Source organism: Euleptes europaea, chromosome 4, assembly GCF_029931775.1.
Source record: "Euleptes europaea isolate rEulEur1 chromosome 4, rEulEur1.hap1, whole genome shotgun sequence".
Taxonomy (NCBI): domain Eukaryota; kingdom Metazoa; phylum Chordata; class Lepidosauria; order Squamata; family Sphaerodactylidae; genus Euleptes; species Euleptes europaea.
The window spans coordinates 15,258,336-15,278,369 of NC_079315.1; the positions used below are offsets into that span (position 1 = coordinate 15,258,336).

At 43.4% G+C, this 20,034-nt stretch overlaps 1 protein-coding gene across 1 annotated transcript; it reads left to right on the top strand.

Moving 5' to 3' along the window:
- The first annotated feature begins 1,979 nt into the window (after positions 1-1,979).
- Positions 1,980-17,382, top strand: DCTN6 (dynactin subunit 6). Its single transcript, XM_056848639.1, has 7 exons — positions 1,980-2,023; positions 4,243-4,307; positions 8,819-8,924; positions 9,404-9,492; positions 11,641-11,688; positions 15,692-15,834; positions 17,236-17,382. Exons 1-7 carry the CDS (start codon positions 1,980-1,982, stop codon positions 17,332-17,334), a joined length of 594 nt encoding a protein of 197 aa, XP_056704617.1. The 3' UTR covers positions 17,335-17,382.
- The last annotated feature ends 2,652 nt before the right edge of the window (positions 17,383-20,034 follow it).

Below are 20,034 nucleotides of genomic sequence, written 5' to 3' on the forward strand. Positions count from 1 at the left end.
TCCCCTGGAGAAAATGGTCACTGGAAGGTAGACTCTATGGCATTATATCTCGCTGAGGTCCCTCCATTCCCCAGACCCCACCCTCTCCAGGCGCCACCCCCAAAATCTCCAGGTAGTTCCCAACCCTGAGCTGGCAACCCTAATGTGATTAGACTTCAATTTATTGAATTAACCACATTATGATGTTCTGGTTCCTATGAACTGTTTTGGGAGTCTGGCTGAAAGATATCCTATGTAGGGTTACCAGCTCCGGGTTGGGAAATACCTGGAGATTTTGGGGGCGGAGCCTGAGGAGGGCAGGGTTTGGGGGAGGGGAGGGACTTCAACGCCATAGAGTCCAATGGCCAAAGCAGCCATTTTCTCCAGGTGAACTGATCTCCATCGGCGGGAGATCACTTGTAATAGCAGGAGATCTAGTACCTGGAGGCTGGCAACCTTAATCCTATGCATGATATAATAAATAATAAAAACAATAAAAACAATAACGACATCATAATAAATAAATAATAAAAGAAACAATAAAATTGAAATAATTAAAATAATAAATAAAATAATAAATAATAATACCAACAGGCAACGAATACAGCATTCACAGTTTCATCACAGTGTTTAATATGCAGCATTTACAGTTTCGTCATAGTGTTTAATATGCAGGGCAAATTATATCTGACAGCTGCTGTTTTTGATTTGTGTGTGTGTAAAGTGCTGCAAAGTCGCAGCCGACTTGTGGCGACCCCTTTTCGGGGGTCTTCAAGGCAAGGGACTAAGGGGGGTTACCGCACTTTGTATTCCCAGCGATGTATTAAGAGTCTGAAAACATTGTAAAAAACATCGCTTCAAAAGGATTTTTGGATGCCACGGCTTATAAACGGTTGGAAGACGTCTTCACAGCTAAAGGGGCCAAACAAAGTGCGAACGGTATTTTTTTATAACGTTTTCAGACTCTTAATACATCGCTGGGAATACAAGTGCGGTAACCCCCTAACAGAGGTGGTTTGCCAGTGCCTTCCCTCTGCACAGCAACCCTGGTACTCCCATCCAAATACTAACCAGGGCTAGTAGTAGAAAAGGGCAAGAGTCCAGTAGCACCTTAAAGACTAACAAAAATATTTTCTGGCAGGGTGTGAGCTTTCGTGAGCCACAGCTCACTTCTTCAGATGCAAGAGTCCAGTAGCACCTTAAAGACTAACAAAAATATTTTCTGGCAGGGTGTGAGCTTTCGTGAGCCACAGCTCACTTCTTCAGATACAGCTAGAATGTGAATCCACCTGTCTTTAAGGAGAGGAGAGTGAATTCAGACAAGCATTAGTATGTAAATGTTAACAGTATGTCAATGTGAATCGCAGGCATGATGGGGTTAGGTGTGGTGTGCAGAAGAGTCTGTGATGTCCAGGGGAGAGATGGGTGTGGAGAAATCAGCATTGGTCATGAGCCATGAATGCAAGGTCTTTATTCCGCCCAGGTAAATGCACTGGCTTTAGTTTGAATATCAAACTAAGGGCTGACCCTGCTTAGCTTCTGAGATCAGGCTAGCCTGGGCCATCCAGGTCAGGGCGTTTTTGATTTGCAGCAATAAAAAATAAAAGGCAATCCAAACCCTCTACCCCATAATCAATCTAGGCTTGCAGCAAAGAATGGCCTCGTTTAAACCCATCCCCCCCATCACATAGGGAGAACTCCTTTCAACTACGCAAACGGCGTATCTGCACCGCCAAACAACCCGCCCCGTTGACGTTCAATCCCTATTCCCGCTAATACCGCGAGATCGGCCAGCGTCTCTCGTCGGAGGGGCGGGGCCGTCAAAAAAGGCAGGTGGGCTCGGCCTCGCTCTCATTGGCTACGGAGCCGCCTCTCCCAGACTCGCGCAGTCGAGCGCCGGGATCACGAATCGAGGCGGGGGCCCGCTTCCGCCTCTCCTCCCCTCTCCCCTGGCGGTTCGACATCCCTGGCAGGCTTCTTCGTCGCCAGCCGAGCAGCGGATGGCCGAGCCGTTGGAAAAGATGGCGGAGAAGGCGCCGAAAAGGTGAGCCGTGTGTGGGGTGATGAGGGGCGGCTGCACGGCGGCGGGGCTCAGGTTTTTCTCGGGGAAAGTTGCACGAGAAGCCCGGGGACGGCTTTTTTCTTTTCTTTTTGTTTAGCGCAGAGGCCTGTGGCCGCAGACTTGGGCGTCGTTACTGCAGTTGAATGGCTTGGCCTTGCATTGTTTACGAGCCTGTTCTATTGAAGGTTGCCTGGAGGGGGGGGGAACGCCTTTCCGTTTTAATAGAGGCTTAATGAATTGAGACAGCAAGGTAGGCTTCCCCTGACTATGGAAGATCCACTGATTTAGCAGTTTAGTTCAATTTAAGTTTTAAAAATCGGTTTCTTTGAAATGTGGTGTTGGGGGAGAGTGTTGCAGATCTCGTGGACTGCCAAGAACAACAACACCAAATCAGTGGGTTATAGATCAAATCAAGCCTGAACTGACCCCAGAAGCTAAAATGACTAAACTAAGGCTATCATATTTTGGTCACGTCATGAGACGACAAGAGTCACTGGAAAAGACAGTCATGCTAGGAAAAGTTGAGGGCAGCAGGAAAAGAGGAAGACCCAGCAAGAGATGGATTGACTCAATAAAGGAAGCCACAGTCTTCAGTTTGCAAGATCTGAGCAAGGCTGTCAAAGACAGGACATTTTGGAGGACGTTGATTCATAGGGTCGCCATGAGTCGGAAGCGACTTGACGGCACTTCACACACACAATGTATGGAAATGAGAAGCTGCACCTTTTCATGGCAGGAAGGTTAAATAACATCACTTGGAGAGTAACATCTTGCAAAAACAATGCGTGTATAGTCATAACGATTTTTTATATATTTATGTATATTTTCGAGTCTGGAATGTTGATTGCTTAGATGACTGAAGAAGGCTGTATGGCTGAAATGTGTATGAGCAGAGTCTAATTGTGTGATTTTAGGTCTTGTGTTATATGCGCATGTCAATTTGGTAGGTGTTTGCAGGGCCTTATATGCATTATATGTGGTATTAGACTTTATCTTGAAATAAATATATACATATTTTTACTGACATAATTTTTAGATGTATAACCCTTGGCCTTGTATGTTTATTTTTTTTCTTGACCTTTTCGGTACTTGATCTTGGGGGTGGAGCCTGGGGAGGGGAAAGACTCCAACGGGGTATAATGCCATAGAGTCCACCTTTCAAAACAGCCATTTTCTCCAGGTTGAACTCATCTCTTCACCGAGGACATCAGCTGTAATAGTGGGATATCTCCAGCCACAACCTGGAGGTTGGCAACCCTAAGTCCCAACCATGGCAAACCCACCCACCCCCAAACCAGGAGATGTTCAAGGCATGAGATGAGCAGCAGTGGCTTGCCGTTGCCTTCCTCCGTACAGCAACCCCAGTCTTCCTTGGTGGTCTCCCATCCAAGTACTGATCATGGCCAACCTTGCTTAGCTCCCAAGTCTTGACGAGCTCCTGCCAAACTGGTCTAATCAAGTTGTTATATGTATATACTTACATCATCGTAATGCATGTTATTTTACTAAATCAGCATTTGATATAAAGGCGAATGTAATTCCAATTTAAAATTCTTGAAGCCAGTCACCATTTTAAAAAGCCCTTTCTGGCAGTGGACTTTTATAAGTTAATTATATATTGTGTGAAGAATGGTATCTCCTTAGGCCAGAACCAACTACTCATCAGCTTGTTGGGTGATTCCCCAGCCCTAGTTTTAGGAGTGATGGTGAAAAACACCATCTAAATTTTCTCCAGATCATTCATAATTGTATCTGCTTCTATCATATCCTTTTCTGATGGTCTTTTTCTTCCTAAAATAAGGTAATGGATGCTTTTCTGGTAGGGAAGATGCTCCTAGACTATCTCAATTGCCCTTTTCTTGCTACGGAGGAGAGAGACAATTTCAGACTAAAATGATATTAAAAGCAGTTTCCTTATCCTTCCTAAAACTCATAATTGCTAATTATACTAATCCATGTGTAATCTGCTACAAACAAACATAAAAGGCAAGAAAATTGCATGCACGTAAGAGGCCTTTCTTGTGAGTTACTCTACTGAGACAGAGCCATTTTCCTGCCAAGAGAACCATTCCCATAGCTTCCTGAAGGATATTTCCTGTACAACTTACTGTTGTGGGCTCTGTGCTTTACTTCCACATACAGGTTGATCTAGTGGAAGATGTAATGTGCTGTTCGTATTTGTGTTGTTTTTTCTTTTCCAGTGTGAAAATTGCTCCAGGGGCTGTTGTCTGTGTCGAAAGTGAAATCAAGGGAGATGTGACCATTGGTAAGAGAAAATGTATTTTGTGGTACTGTGACTGGCTATCCTCTTAAGTGTTGGTCGCTGTTGTTGTTTATTATTATTACAGCAGTTGCCAGTAAAAGAGTACAAATATACATTATAGATACAAAATAGTTAATAAAACCCAGATAAAATACTCTCACCCAAAAATATGGCCAAACTTTTAATAACTTGGGATTTTAAATTATTGACTGTACCCATCTTTTCCGAGCACATTGCTCGGAACAGAATTTGCTACAGAACAGAATTTAGCTACCTGTAACAAACTATGAGGGACTTCTTCCCACATGAGATATTTCATTTTCTGCTCCTCTAGCCCAAAGATATTGGAGGGCTGCCTTCGTGTTATTCCATCTGAGGCAGGCAGAACAGAGTCTCTAATAAGCTCTTTCATTCCTTCGCAACTTCCTCTTAGAGAGCCACTTAATTCCAAGCTGGACCCACCATCAATGAACAACTATGAGGCACCGAAGGATGTAGCTTCACCGTTGGACTGCAATTCCCTTGAAGACTCTTTTCTTCTCTCATTTGAAAAACTGTCACCCTTGGAACAACAGGGGGTTATTGGAAAACTGGAAAGTACAGTCCAACGTCTTCAAGCACACAAAATATTCCCATCCGTACCTATCCCCGTACTTTCTACAGGGGCCAGTTTGTCTGTAGGACCAGCCCTTTCTACCCAAGATTCTCTGACTCCTATAAGTATTGGAAATGCCTTCTCCCTCTCCGATTCAAAATATTCCAGCATCTTTGGAATCTATAGAAGCTCCACCGTTGCCTGTTTGCCTTCCAAAATCAAATGGGTGTATTTTTAAAGATACACATAAGAGGCTTGAACTAATTGAAGAAACCGACTGACTAGCTTCTAAGACCCCAGATAGATATGTCAAATTGGTGTCTTGGAATATTTCTGGCTGGAACAGTAAAAAACAAGATTCTGATTTTATTAATTATATTAGGTACTATGATTGCATCTGTTTACAGGAAACATGGATGACTGAAAATGTTAATGTTAATGGATTTTACTCTTTATCTCTGCCAGCATATAAAGAAAATGCAAAGGATTGGTGTAAAGCTGGCTTAGCCATTTTAATTAAGCAAAATGTCTTTCCTAGGATTGACTTACTAGGTACTTGTAATTGCATTGCCCAAGCAGTTTTACTTTCTGATTCCTCTCCTTGTTTCATTTTAATTAATATCTATCTTCCTTCTACTGAAAATGACAAATCTTTAGAATCAAATTGGTTAAATCTTACAAACTTTGTTTCGAAAATTATTCAAAAATTTCCAATGATTCCAATTATCCTTTTAGGGGATTTTAATGCACGAATAGGTTACAATACTCGGAATGGTCATACTCCAAAACCAGGAGGTAAAGCAGTTCCTATCCTTTTATATGCCGATGACACCGCTGTTTTATCCTTTTCTAAAATTGGACTCAAACGTTATCTAGGGGCCTTTGAGAAATATTGTCATCTAAACCTTCTTAAAATTAACTACTCTAAGACTAATGTCTTAGTTTTCTCAAAGAATTGGTCGCCCTCTAGTTGGCACATTGGAAAGGCCAAAATTCAACAGGTAAAGAGCTACAAATATCTGGGTATAACCTTCCATTATAACCTTAAATGGGCAGTACACAGAAATAGGACTGCCAAACTAGGGAGAATCTCTTCAAGTCAACTGAAGTCATTCTTCTTCTATAAGGGCAATCAGTTTGTTCCTGCAGCAGTCAAGGTATTCAACTCCAAAATTTTACCCCAGACTTTGTATGGTATTCCTATTTGGGTCAATGCTTTTAATCGTGATTTAGAATCTGTTCAAGCAAATTTTTTAAGACAAATTCTGGGTCTCCCTAAATGTGTTTCTTACCATGCAATTTGTTCTGAACTAGGCCAAAATTTGTATGAAACCAAGGCTTGGTTATTAACTATTCGATATTGGCTCAAACTATATTTTAGAATTGAGCATGGTTCCCTTTTATCACTGTTGTTAAAAGAACTTCACAATACCTCCTGGGATTGTATAATTTTGACCAAAATAAGATCTATTGGAGTTTCTTTGGAAGATTTGGCTCCAACTACTGAAGCCCATATTTTTAAAATTATTAAACAATGTCCCTTAGATATGGAGCTTCAAAAGATGCACCCAATCCAACCTTATGTTTGCTCTTCAGCAATGTTGGGTCTTATGAATAAAATTGACAGTATCCCCCACTACTTTTACAGTCTGGATATCCCTATCCTCCGTAGAGCATTTTCTCTTGCTAGGGTCAATGTCTTTCCATCAAGGATGCTGTATGGAAGGTACCACCAAATCCCAATACAGGAACGGATTTGTCCCTGTGGTTCCATCTCCCTGGATACAATTGAACACATACGGTTTGACTGTTCCCTGTACAAAACATCCCGTGGGAAATGGTTAAAAACTTGGTTATATTCAAAACATCACCTGTCTAATAAAGTAAAATGTCAATTTTTATTGAATGATTCAGTACCGGAGATTACTGAGGGTGTTGCCAATTTTCTAGTGGATGTGATGAAAGTGCAAAAACTTGCAAGCTCTGTTATTTGATTATATTGTTCTTTGTTTTATTTCACTTATTTTAAGTTTTATGATCCCTTTTTGTAACAATTGTAATAATTTTTATGCCATTAAAGGTTTATGATGATGATGATGCTCCTCTAAACTAAAATCTGTTGTACTAATAAGAGGGAAGATCCATTTCTGACACATTTCCTCATAAAAAATACATCTGAATAAAACATGACCTATAGTCTCTATTTCTCATGACTTACATGGGCATCCCAATATTGATGACTTCCTGTATCTTCCATCTAAAACCGTTGACAGCAACCTCTCGCCAGGGTTAGGGCTCTTCTTTGTTTATTCGGCTCTATAAAAGACAAATAAATCTGTTTGTAATTGGTGCCCAATTGGCCGGGGAACTCAAAAGCTCTAATTGATTAAGTACCTCAACTTGAATGCTTATCTTCCGCACTGTTTCTCGGTTCCCAAATACTGCTTGCTGCTGTAAAGCAAACCATTCAATTCATATATACCTTAGGCACTAGGTGATTGATTGTATCTTAAAATAGAAGGCATGGGAACTTACAGCGCAGTCGTAAACCGAGTTACACCCTCTTGAGCCTATTAACTTCAATGGACTTAGAAGGCTGTAACTGTGCTTGGGGTGGTACTATTAAGTGAACAGGGATGGGGACAGAATTCAGCAATGCCCAGCCTCCAGAAATATGAAATTATAAGTTTCTTAGCAAAGTTTACAGCCTGTTCTCAGATATATTCAAGATCATTTTTTTAAGAAGCAAAGAATATTTGCAGTATTTGTTTTATTTCTTGTAATAACTATAGTCTTTCTCCTTTTTTCTTGTTTTGAAGAAAAGGGGCTTGTGTCTTTTTTGGGGTGGCATCCATATGTACCCTGAACCGGATGGCCCAGGCTAGCCTGATCTCATTAGATCTCGGAAGCTAAGCAGGGTGAGCCCTGGTCAGTATTTGGATGGGAGACCACCAAGGAATACCACGGTCGCTACACAGAGGCAGGCAATGGCAAACCACCTCTGAACATCTTTTGCCTTGAAAACCCTACAGGGTCGCCATAAGTCAGCAGCAACTTGACAGCTAAAAGTAAAAGTCCATACCTAGTACACTGGGCATGATCAGAATAACTTCTCCTGCATCTGTCTCTGGGCTATGGGGGAGCAAGTTTGTCCCTTCTCACCGGGTACACCTGTCCCACTGGCTGTCCAGGTTTGGGCATAATTAAGTTGATTCTCATATTACATATGGGATATCGGTTGCTGTGTTCAGGTCTCCTGTTGGCTTTGTTGAAATGTATTGATTCTCAGTAGGATGGATGTGTCTGACAGATAGGAAGTCACTTCCCCAACTGAACCATTTATCAGTCAGTGGGTATAACCAATGATCTGGTCATAAATGCAAGTGTTCTTCAAGAAAGACCACATGAGATTGGAACTATCCCCCCCTTCCCTACATGGTGCTCTTGTAGGGTGCATGATAAGCTACCTGCATCTTAACAGCCAACTTTGCACTGCCTGGGCGCATATGTGATGTCTCTTGGCTTCTAGAGAGCCAGCGTGGTGTAGTGTTTAAGAGTGGTGGTTTGGTGGACTCTGATCTGGAGAACCGGGTTTCATTCCCCACTCCTCCACATGAGCGGCGGACGCTGATCTGGTGAACTGGATTTGTGTCTGTTGTGGGGAAGGGAAGGAGATTGTAAGTTGGTTTGATTTTCCCTTAAGTGGTAGAGAAAGTCAGCATATAAAAACCAACTCTTCTTCTTCTGCACTGAAAGATGAACTGTAGCCATCTCTGCAATGGTGCCATGTGCAATGGTTAACGTTCTGAGACCAATTAATTTCTTCTGCTGCTCCGGACCATCTCTTTTCTTGAACTGTTGTGGGTAACTTTTCAATGCTGTTGCTGCACCAGGACTAAACCTGAGATGTTTTCCACAGGGCCCAGGACGGTGGTTCACCCCAAAGCACGGATAGTTGCGGAAGCAGGACCCATCGTGATTGGGGAAGGTAACCTCATTGAAGAACAGGCGGTGATCATAAATGGGTTGGTACCTTTTGGCATGAAAACTTTCTTAGGCCAAAACAACGCAAGATGATGGTATTAACCGGAGTGTTGACAAGGGAAGGCGCTTTTTGATCAACAGATTGTTCCATGAACTATACAGCTAATATAACTATAATGGATGTTGATTGTACTTATAATAGAGTGGTCCGTTGAATAAATACAGCAGTCTGTTGGGTTTCTTAGTTGATTAATTGTCCACCTTTTATTATATTTCTATTAACATATTGCCAAAGCTATTATTTAAATGCCTTTTTGAGGTACCGAACTGTAAGCTGTCATGCTCTGTTCAGCGGGCCGTTTGTTATTTCCTTTCCCTGTTACAGCAGCATGCCAAAACCAGTGTGACAGAAATAAATGTGTCTTCTTTAAGATGCCAGATATAAAGTACATTATTGTAACTCTTTTAACGTTCCTCTGCCTTTGTAAAAGTTGTAATGTGGCCTTCGATCCTTCCACAGCTTTCCTGAGAACATCACACCCGACACGGAAGACTTGGTACCCAAACCAATGATCATTGGCACCAACAATGTGTTCGAAGTTGGCTGTTGTATCCTTCTAAAGAGGGGTATTAAAGTATGGGGGGGGTGCTATGATGGTTATGGATTACATAAGTACAATATCCCTTATCCAGACATCCCATATCCAGACTGATCCCCAAACCTGACCCTTCGAGCTGGCAGATCCATGCTGCCTCCTTTCAATGTTTCCTCCCACCTAAAAAAATAAAACACAGTGTACGCTGAATTGTAGGTAGAGACTGAAAGCCTGCCGTTGTTAGTTCGTTGTTGCTCTTGTTTAACTGTTGATACAGGTATTCTGGTGAGAATGCTAACGAGTTATAATAATGGACTTTGCTTTCTTATGCTACACAAAACTATTAAAAGTATTGTTTAAAATTACATTCAGGCTATGCGTATGAAGTGTATATAAAACATAAATGAATTTTGGTCCCATCCCCAAGGTATCTCATTATGTATATGCAAAAATTCCAAAATATTCCAATATATAGAAAGATCCAAAATATGGACCACCTCTGGTCCTAAGCAGTCCAGATAAGGGATACCCAACCTGTAGTGTATGCCAGTGGTGTAGCAGTTCCTGCAAGCTGTGTCTTGCCTCAGAAGGAACTGTCTGGAATGTGTGTCTTACCCAAGATTGCATAGATGTTTTTGTTGGTCCCTTGTTAAATAACTCCTGTATCATATCTTCTCCTAAGATGTTTAATTCACATTCAACTAAGATTTTCCTACCATCTTTCTAGGGAAGCAGGTCCCTTAATTTCCTGGATCATACATCAGAAATGTAGCGAGACCACCAAGAGTTCACAATTTGTGTGTGTTGTGCAGAGCCTCGGTGACGTTTGAGGCAGCTTCGTGTCTGTTGCCTAGCAAGATATGCTACATGAGCTAACTGGGGGCTCTCTCCAATGTGCTTTTCACAGGGAGCATGCCTTATTTTAAAAAAGAGTCCTTCCCATATTTATTTCTGAATTCAAAAGCTAAGTGATTTATTATCACTGAAGGGACCTGCTCTTACAGTCTGCGTTCAAAATCCAAATTTAGCAGTTCCAAATATTGTATACAATCTGCCCCAATCCAAAGCAAAAAAAGGTAGTCACCATCCCACTCCCCACAAAATCGGGGTGTGTGTGTGTTTACTATGTTAATTACTTTTGTAATTTTCCTGCAATTTTCTGATACAGCCCTAACTTCATGTGAAATCCCTTTGTTCTAGCTTAGGGTCTCCAGGTGCAGTTAGGTATGGATTTGATTGTTCAGGAGACTTAATAAATCTCCCTTACTGCCTCTCTTGTCTCTTTGCCCTTCATCATTTTAACAGGTCGTAGAATAGCCATGAAACTTAGACGAAAGGTCCGTTACATTTAGAGAGCCAGCATGGCATAGTGGTTAAGAGCGGCGGACTCTAATCTGGTGAACTGGATTGGTTTCCCCACTCCTCCACATGAAGCCTGCTGGGTAACCTTGGGCTAGTCACAGCTCTCTCAGAACTCTTTCAGCCCCACCTCTCCCTCACAAGGTGTCTCTTGAGGGGAAGGGAAGGCGATTGTAAGCCGCCTTGAGGCTCCTTAAAAGTAGAGAAAGGTGGGGTATAAAAACCAATTCTTTTTCTATGTGTGTATAAAATGGCATCAAGTTGAAGCTGACTTATGGCAACGCTGTAGGTATTTATATATAATAAATTTTATTTGCGGCTAGTATGCCAGATAAAACAGGTAAAACAAACTTTTTGTAAAACAAACTCAACGCCGTAGGGTTTTCAAGGCAAGAGACGTTCAGAGGTGGTTTGCCATTGTCTGCCTCCACGTCACGTCCCTGGTATTCCTTTGAGGTCTCCCATCTAAATACTACCCAGGGCCAACCCTGCTTAGCTTCCATGATCTAATGAGATGAAGCTAGCCCGGGCTGTCCAGGTCAGGCTACAAGGATGTATTTATTGCTGGAGCTTCCAGCTTGAGAGCAGATCAGGAGAGTTGCTACTGAACCTTTTGCTCGGTGGGGATCGAGTTAAAAGTAGGCTCTGCGGTTTAAAAAGCCACCTTGTGCATGTGACTCCATTGCTTATAAAGATAGCACTGGCAGCTCATTTCCTGAATGCGGGAAGCCTCAAAGGGGGTTTTCTTAGGAGGAAACAGTCTATATTTTAAAAAAATAATTTTCTTAACCGTGACTTGAAGATTCGCAGGCAATGAAAATAGGAGACAACAATGTCATTGAGTCCAAAGGTAAATCTGCTGGTTAAGTAACAGTAGTAAGAGAAATTGAGATATTGTAGTCTTGCCAAAGTTACGATCTCTGTGTTCCCCTGTTTTCAGAAGCCACTCCAGTATCTTAACTGTTTATGTAAGAAACTTTGTCTGATGGGTATACTGTGAGACTAAGATGCAAAGTACCTTTGTACCTGCGGGACCGCCTCTCCTGTTACGGCCCTCAGAGAGCTTTGTGTGTGTGTGTATGTTAAGTGCCGTCAAGCTGCTTCCGACTCATGGCAACCCCATGAATCAAAGTCCTCTAAAAAGTCCTATCTTTGACAGCCTTGCTCTGGTCTTGCAAATTGAAGGCTGTGGCTTCCTTTATTGAGTCCATCAATCTCTTGTTGGGTCTTCCTCTTTTCCTGCTGCCCTCAACTTTTCCTAGTGTGACTGTCTTTTCTAGTGACTCTTGCCTTCTCATAATGTGACCAAAGTACGATAGCCTCAGTTTAGTCATTTAGCTTCTAGGGTCAGTTCAGGCTTGATTTGATCTAGAACCCAAAGATTTGTTGTTTGTTTGTTTGTTTTGGCAGTCCAGGGTATCCGTAACACTCTCCTCCAACACCACATTTCAAAGGAGTCTACTTTCTTCCTGTCAGCTTTCTTCATTGTCCAGCTTTCACACCCATACATAGCCTAATGCTAACCTCCTGGTGCTCCCTGGCCCAAAGAGTGTCCAGCTGACCTCGACCAGGGCTTTTTCAACTTTGGCCCCGGCCTGGTGGAACTCCCTTTCAAATGAGACCAGGGCCCTGCGGGATCTTAAACAATTCCACCGGGCCCACAAAACAGAGTTGTTCCACCGGGCCTACGGTTGAGGACAGCTACAGTTTTATATCTTCGGTGGCCTCCCGCCCTTTCCTTCTCTATGCTGTGGTTATATCATTAATGGGTTTGGGGCCCTGGCTGCCTGTAGGCTGCAGCGCTTTTAAGGTTTAAGCGCCACACATTAGTTATTTATTGGTTTTAATGTTTCTGAGTCAGGTGTGGTTTTACTGAGAATGATTTTACTGTATTTAACAGAACTGTATGGTTTATATGTTCTTAGCATTCCACTCAAAAGGGAGGGCTAGTTGTGGCCTGGTGGTCTTTACCATTGTTGACTTAAAGATTGATATACAGAGTCTAGAAAACAATTGTCCAAATTATATTCAGACCTTATTCATTAAGGGTCTTCATATTGGAAGCCTTCTGTACTTATATGTTGCTAGCCGCCCTGAGCCCGGTTTTGGCTGAGAAATGAGGACGGGGTATAAATTGAATAAAATAAATAATAAAATGCATGTAGATCGTGCTTCCTTCCTGGGACTGAATGGCCCCTTCAGAGGGGTTGTGAAATTGAATTAGCTGGCCCAAGTCACTAGACCTCATAAAGGAGTTCACCTGTCCAGCTTTGTTTAAGCTCCACCCAGTGTCACATGAACACAAGAAGCTGTCATATATTGAATCAGACCTTTTGGCCCATCGAGATCAGTATTATCCACTCAGACTGGCAGCGGCTCTCCAAGGTCTCAGTTAGAGGCCTTTCATGCCACCTACCACCTGATGCCAGGGATTTCTGCATATCAAGCAGATGTTCTACCACTGAGCCACAGCCCAGCGTGTAGCTTGTTACAGTGTCAGGCTAGGACTAGGGGGACACTGGTTCAAATGCCCACCCTTCCACGAAGGTCAGTCATTCAGCCTAACCTGCCTCACAAAGGAGCTAGACCCCTAATAGGTAGTAAGTAGCATGCTAAAAAATGCAGCCTGAGAGGGTTTTTTGTTACAAGTATTTCATTTTGTTTTTCCAAAAACACAAACGCCTAAACAGATATACAAGCTAACAAAATCAACATAACAAAACAGACACCTCAACAGATATACATACGAGTTAACAAAATCAACATAACCAAACACAATACAAAAACATTAACCCAAACTATAAAAAAGCCATCTGTACCTGGGCAGGAACCCCGTGACTCAAAGTGGTAAGCTGCAGTACTGCAATCCAAGCTCTGCTTGTGACCTGAGTTCGATCCCGACAGAAGTCGGTTTCAGGTAGCCGGCTCAAGGTTGACTTAGCCTCCCATCCTTCTGAGGTCGGTCAAATGAGTACCCAACTTGCTGGGGGTAAAGGGAAGATGACTGGGGAAGGCACTGGCAAACCACCCCATACAACAAAGTCTGCCTAGTAAACGTCGGGATGTGACATCACCCCATGGGTCAGGAATGACCCAGTGCTTTCACAGGGGACCTTTACCTACCTGGGTAGGAGCCCTGTGGTGCAGAGTGGTAAGCTGCAGTACTGCAGTCCAAGCTCTGCTCATGACCTGAGTTCGATCCAGATGGAAGTTGGCTTCAGGTAGCCGGCTCAAGGTTGACTCAGCCTCCCATCAGGTAAAATCCAGCCTGAAACATAACAATACATCATAATGTGCTTGTAATGTTTTAAAGAGCCCCATGGCGCAGAGTGGTAAGCTGCAGTACTGTAATCCAAGCTCTGCTCACAACCTGAGTTCGATCCCGACTCAGGTAGCCGGCTCAAGGTTGACTCTGCCTTCCATCTTTCCGAGGTCGGTAAAATGAGTACCCTACCCAGCTCGCTGGGGGTACAGGGAAGATGACTGGGGAAGGCACTGGCAAACCACCCTGTATAAACAAAGTCTGCCTAGGAAACGTCATGATGTGACATCACCCCATGGGTCGGGAATGACCCGGTGCTTGCGCAGGGGACCTTTACCTAGGTAGAACAAATACTAGTAACTTGCCATCGTTATACTATTCTATCTTTTGTCATTGACTATTCAGCTTATTGTTTGCTTATTCATTCTCTGAAATGATAATATGTTACAAGCTCATCGTGAGCTTGTCTACTAAATTCTCCTCTAAATTAACCTTGATAATAACACGTTTATAATCAGTAATTTCTGTTAGTTACTTTTCTATCCAATTTCCGTGCTCAATATACATGTTTCGTTTTTGCCACTCTTTATAAATCTTTCACAAACTCTTATAAGGAACACCATTTCCAGTTCTTTTGAAAACTCTTCTCTGGGTCTCTTATGTACTTGATTTATCAGAGAGTTTTTTGTTTGAAGTGCTCCAGTGTGGTGGAACTTCAAGGGACCTCTGGGGGAGGGAGTTCCACCATTTAACTATGTGTTTTATGAAGAAATACTTCCTTTTGTCTGTTTTGAATCTCTCACCCTCCAGCTTCAGCAGATGACCCCGCTTCCTAATATGAGAGAGGGAGAAAAGTTTCTCCCTGTCCACTCTCCATACCATGAAACCAAAGGAGGAGCAACTGTGCTTGCTTATATCGCTTGTTCCCCTTGCAGCTCCTGTTTCCTCCTCTAGCCTGTCTCCTCCAGGGGTGAGGCTTGGAATGTGAATTCCTTTCTTCCAGGAATCCTGAGCATGCTCGCTTGGGAGTGAGCCCAGCTGAAGTAGCTTCAGCTTGCTCCTAAGGAAACATGTCCCCTATTCTAAAACCTGATTGCATCTTTTCTTCCCAGCGCAGAGGTGGTTTGAAGAGTTAAGCCCTGTCTGTAGAGCAAGGGAAGTAAGAGAAACGGTGGAAAGCTGACAGGGAATGGTGTACATGGTTGGTTGTCTTGGCTCTGGCCAGATACGAGACAGAGGACTGTTCAAACCATAGGCTGGGCTTAATAATTCTTCCTGTTTCTGGCAAGTGCCTCCTTGGGTAATGCAAGTGTCGAAGAGCCAGCGTGGTTTAGTGGTTAAGAGCAGTGGTTTGGAGCGGTGGACTCTGATCTGTAGAACCGGGTTTGATTCCCCACTCCTCCACATGAAGCCAGCTGGGTGACCTTGGGCTAGTCACAGCTCTTTCAGTCCCACCTACCTTGCAGGGGGTCTGTTGTGGGGAGGGGAAGGGAAGGTGATTGTAAGCCGGTTTGAGTCTTCTTTAAGTGGTAGAGAAAGTCGGCATATAAAAACCAACTCTTCTTGCCTCGGATTCTTCTTGTCTCTGCAGCATTCGTGGGTCGGAACGTGATCTTGACCAGCGGCTGCATCATCGGTGCTTGTTGCAACGTTAACACCTATGAGGTCATCCCTGAGAACACAGTCATCTACGGGGCCGACTGCCTTCGCCGAGTGCAGACCGAGAGGCCGCAGGTGGGTACGAGGCAGCAGGAACCCTTGCAAGCCTGGCGCCATCCTGTCCTCCCCTTGTATCTGCATGTTTCGCTGATCCTATCTAAGCGGTGAAGAGGGTTAAGCTGGTCTAACAGGGCAAGGACTTTTGCATGAGGGTTGCATCTCCCTGTTCTGTTAAGGCTGCCTGAGCTGCTGACCTAGACATGAAAACAGGCAGCTGAAGGAGAAAAGCAGGATCTTCCGACATGGTCTGTCCTTGATTGTGATTTAAGCACTTTTGGTCAAAGCTTAGTTGGATGTGGAAATAGTCCTGAAATTCTTTTTTTCCCCTTCGGATTGCCATGTTTATTTATTTTCATAGCCCTAAATAAATGTGTGTATTAAGTGCCGTCAAGTCGCTTCTGACTCATAGCGACCCTATTAATCAATCTCCTCCAGAAGGTCTTGTATGTGGGCTTCCTAGAAGCCCTGGTTGGCCACTGTGTGAACGAACTTGTGGACTTGATGGACCTTGGTCTGATCCAGCAGGGCTTTTCTTATATCCTATCCTTAACAGCCTTGCTCAGGTCTTGCAAATTGAGGGCTGTGGCTTCCTTTATACAGTCAGTCCATCTCTTGTTGGGTCTTCCTCTTTTCCTGCTGCCTTTAACTTTTCCTAGCATAATTGTCTTTTCCAGTGGGTTATAGATCAAATCAAGCCTGAACTGACCCTAGAAGCTAAAATGACTAAACTGAGGCTGTTGTACTTTGGTCATATTATGAGAAGACAAGAGTCACTGGAAAAGATTATAATGCTAGGAAAAGTGGAAGGCAGAAAGAAGAGAGGAAGACCCAACACGAGATGGATTGACCCAGTGAGGGAAGCCACAGCCCTCAGTTTGAAAGACCTGAGCGAGGCTGTTAATGATAGATTGTTTTGGAGGTAATTAATTCATAGGATCACCATAAGTCAGAAGTGATTTGACGGCACGTAGCACACACACTGCCTTTAGGGCTGCTATGATTCTAGATCCAGTTATCAGACTGAATGTTTTCTTCCTGGACACAGCAGAAAGTTGCTAACTACGCTCAAGCTGCCAGGATTGTGTCCTGTCTTGTCTTCTTTTTAACACCTTGCTGTTCCTGAGAGCCAGCTTGGTGTGGTGGTTTGGAGCGGTGGACTCTTGATCTAGAGAACCGGGTTTGATTCCCCACTCCTTCACATGAGCGGCGGAAGCTAATCTGGTGAACTGGATTTGTTTCCACACTCCTACACACGAAGCCAGCTGGGTGACCTTGGGCTAGTCACACTCAGCCCCACCTTCCTCACAGAGTGTCTGTTGTGGGGAGGGGAAGGGAAGGTGACTGTAAGCCGGTTTAGTTCGTCCTTAAGTAGGAGAGAAAGTCAGCATATAAAAACCAACTCCTCTTCTTCTTCAGCCACAAACATTGCAGTTGGACTTCCTAATGAAAATACTGCCCAACTATCACCACCTGAAGAAGACCATGAAAGCAACCTCTACTCCTGTGAAGAGCTGAAGACTTCCTTGCATGATTGCCAAAATCGCCACAGGGACGCCGCCTCCTGCTTTCGGCGGTCTGCGTCTGCGAGAACTAACTAACTTTTGGCTTACTAGCTCATTCCGTTGTGCAACCTAATATTTATTCCAGTGCTGAAAAATAAACTGTGTCTTTAAGTTTTCTTCTCCGCTGGATCCATTCCTTTCACTGCACTTTATATCATCCCTATTTCATACTAAATCTGAGGTGTCACACTCATTTGTTGCGAGGGCCGGGTATGACGTGAATGTCAGTTGGTCGGACCAGCCATGAGTACCGTAACATTTAATGCCAGGTACCGGAGATATGAGATGACAAGAGTCACTGGAAAAGACAGTCATGCTAGGAAAAGTTGAGGGCAGCAGGAAAAGAGGAAGACCCAGAAAGAGATGGATTGACTCAATAAAGGAAGTCACAGCCCTCAGTTTGCAAGACCTGAGTAAAGCTGTTAAAGTTAGGAAGTTTTGGAGGATGTTGATTCAGAGGGTTGCCATGAGTCGGAAGCGACTTGACGACGATTAACACACACACACACAGCACATCATTTCTTTCCAAACCTTGTCTTTCCATTTTTCCCACATGCCTTTTACAGAACACAGTAGCAATGGACGGCCCGATGTTTAAACGCATCGCTTGGGAAGCAAGGTCTACCCGTCTCCAAGAAACACACGTTTTTTTAAAAAATGAGCTATGGCTGCAAGCTGGAGCAGACCGCCAGAATCCTGTGCTTGCTAGCTCAGAAAGAGATCTGTGGAGATTGTGCTCCGCTAAATGTGCCAAAAAAACAAATTAGTGGGTTATACAACAAATCAAGCCTGAACTGACCCTAGAAGCTAAAATGACTAAACTGAGGCTGTCGTACTTTGATCACATCATGAGACAACAAGAGTCACTGGAAAAGGCAGTCATGCTAGGAAAAGTTGAAGGCAGCAGGAAAAGAGGAAGACCCAACAAGAGATGAATTGACTCTATAAAGGAAGCCACAACCCTCAATTTGCAAGACCTGAGCAAGGCTGTCAAGACAGGACATTTTGGAGGACTTTGATTCATAGGGTCGCCAAGAGTTGAGGTATTTGGCAATGGGTTCCAGTTGGGAACCGGTGGCAGATATGATGGGGTGGCCTGGGGGTGGGAAAATATTCTTATACACTTTAGGTGAAGTGTAAAACACTGGGACCCTAGGATGTTTAGCTATGAGAAAGTCCGCAGTGTATTTATCATAGAATCATAGAGTTGGAAGGTACCACCAGGGTCATCTAATCCAGCCCCCTGCACAATGCAGGAAATTCACAATTACTTCCCACACACACACACACACACACAGTGACCAGAAGATGGCCACAATGCCCTCCCTCTCATCGTCTGCCTAAGGTCACAGAATCAGCATTGTTGACAGATGGCCATCTAACCTCTTCTTAAAAACCTCCATGGAAGGAGAGCTTACTGTTAGAAAATTCTTCCTCTAACAGAGTGTAACTGTTAGAAAATTCTTCCTAATGTCTAGACAGAAACTGTTTTGATTTAATTTCAACCCGTTGGTTCTGGTCCGACCTTCTGGGGCAACAGAAAACAAATTGGCACTATCCTCTATATGACAGCCCCTCAAGTACTTGATGGTTATCATATCCCCTGTCAGTCTTCTCTTCAGGCTAAACACATCCAGCTCCTTCAACCTTCCCTCATAGGACTTGGTCTCCAGACCCTTCACCATCTTTGTTGCCCTCCTCTGGATGCGTTATAGCTTGTCTACATCTTTCTTAAATTGCAGTGCCCAAAACTGAACACAATACTCTAGGTGAGGTCTAACCAGAGCAGAGTAAAGCGATACCATCACTTTGCGTGATCCTGACCCAAGGCTGAGGCTTCATACACCACTGTCCGAATGATCAAATCAACCGATTTGGTGGGATTAGATAGTATGGGGCGATAGAAATTAACATCCCCCAGTTGCCTGAGGTTCTCTATCATCATCAACCGTATTCAGGATCACGATAGAGGCCCCTTTGTCTGCAGCTCTGATGGTAATAGAGTGATAATTCTGTAAATTACATAATGTTTCCAAGTGTGTATCTGAAAAATTAGTCTGGGTGAGAACCTTCCGTTTCTCCATTGCTTCCACATCCTTTAAGACTAGATTCTGGAAAGTATGAAGTGATTGGTACTATATGGATTGAAAGTAGATTTCAGTCTAAACAAATAAGGAGTGAATGCAGCACCCTGGTAATCCTCCCGTAATTTAATTTGACAAAACAATTTAAATAAATCCACTCTTGTTTGAAACAATGAATATTTTGGGGTGGGTACGAAGCCCAACGCTAGATTCAGTACATGCAATTCGTCAGATGTAAGTATTCTGTTGGATAAATTGAGAACTAAATCCTCTTACTGACTCTGCGGGTTTGGAGAGGGAAGGGACTTCAGTGCTATAGAGCCCAATGGCCAAAGTGGCCATTTTCTCCAGGGGAGCTGATCTCTATCACCTGGAGATCAGTTGTAATAGTGGCACGTCCCCAGCCACCACCTGGAGGCCTTAAGTGGGTTGTGATAAGTTTGGACAGACTATTTCACTGTATCTGCTGAGGGATGTTTTAATTTATTATGTGTTTTTATGTATGTCATAAAAGTACATAAAAGTACGTCATACTTATTTAAGTAGTAAGGCAAGGACACGTTTTCAAA

What these genes read in the sequence shown, in the direction of transcription:
- DCTN6 (XM_056848639.1), top strand. Translation starts at nt 1,980, where the DNA reads ATGGCCGAGCCGTTGGAAAAGATGGCGGAGAAGGCGCCGAAAAG. An exon ending in CAGGCGGTGATCATAAATGG is followed by an intron (nt 8,925 to 9,403) that starts GTTGGTACCTTT and finishes ATCCTTCCACAG; the next exon opens with CTTTCCTGAGAACATCACAC. An exon ending in CAATGTCATTGAGTCCAAAG is followed by an intron (nt 11,689 to 15,691) that starts GTAAATCTGCTG and finishes TTGTCTCTGCAG; the next exon opens with CATTCGTGGGTCGGAACGTG.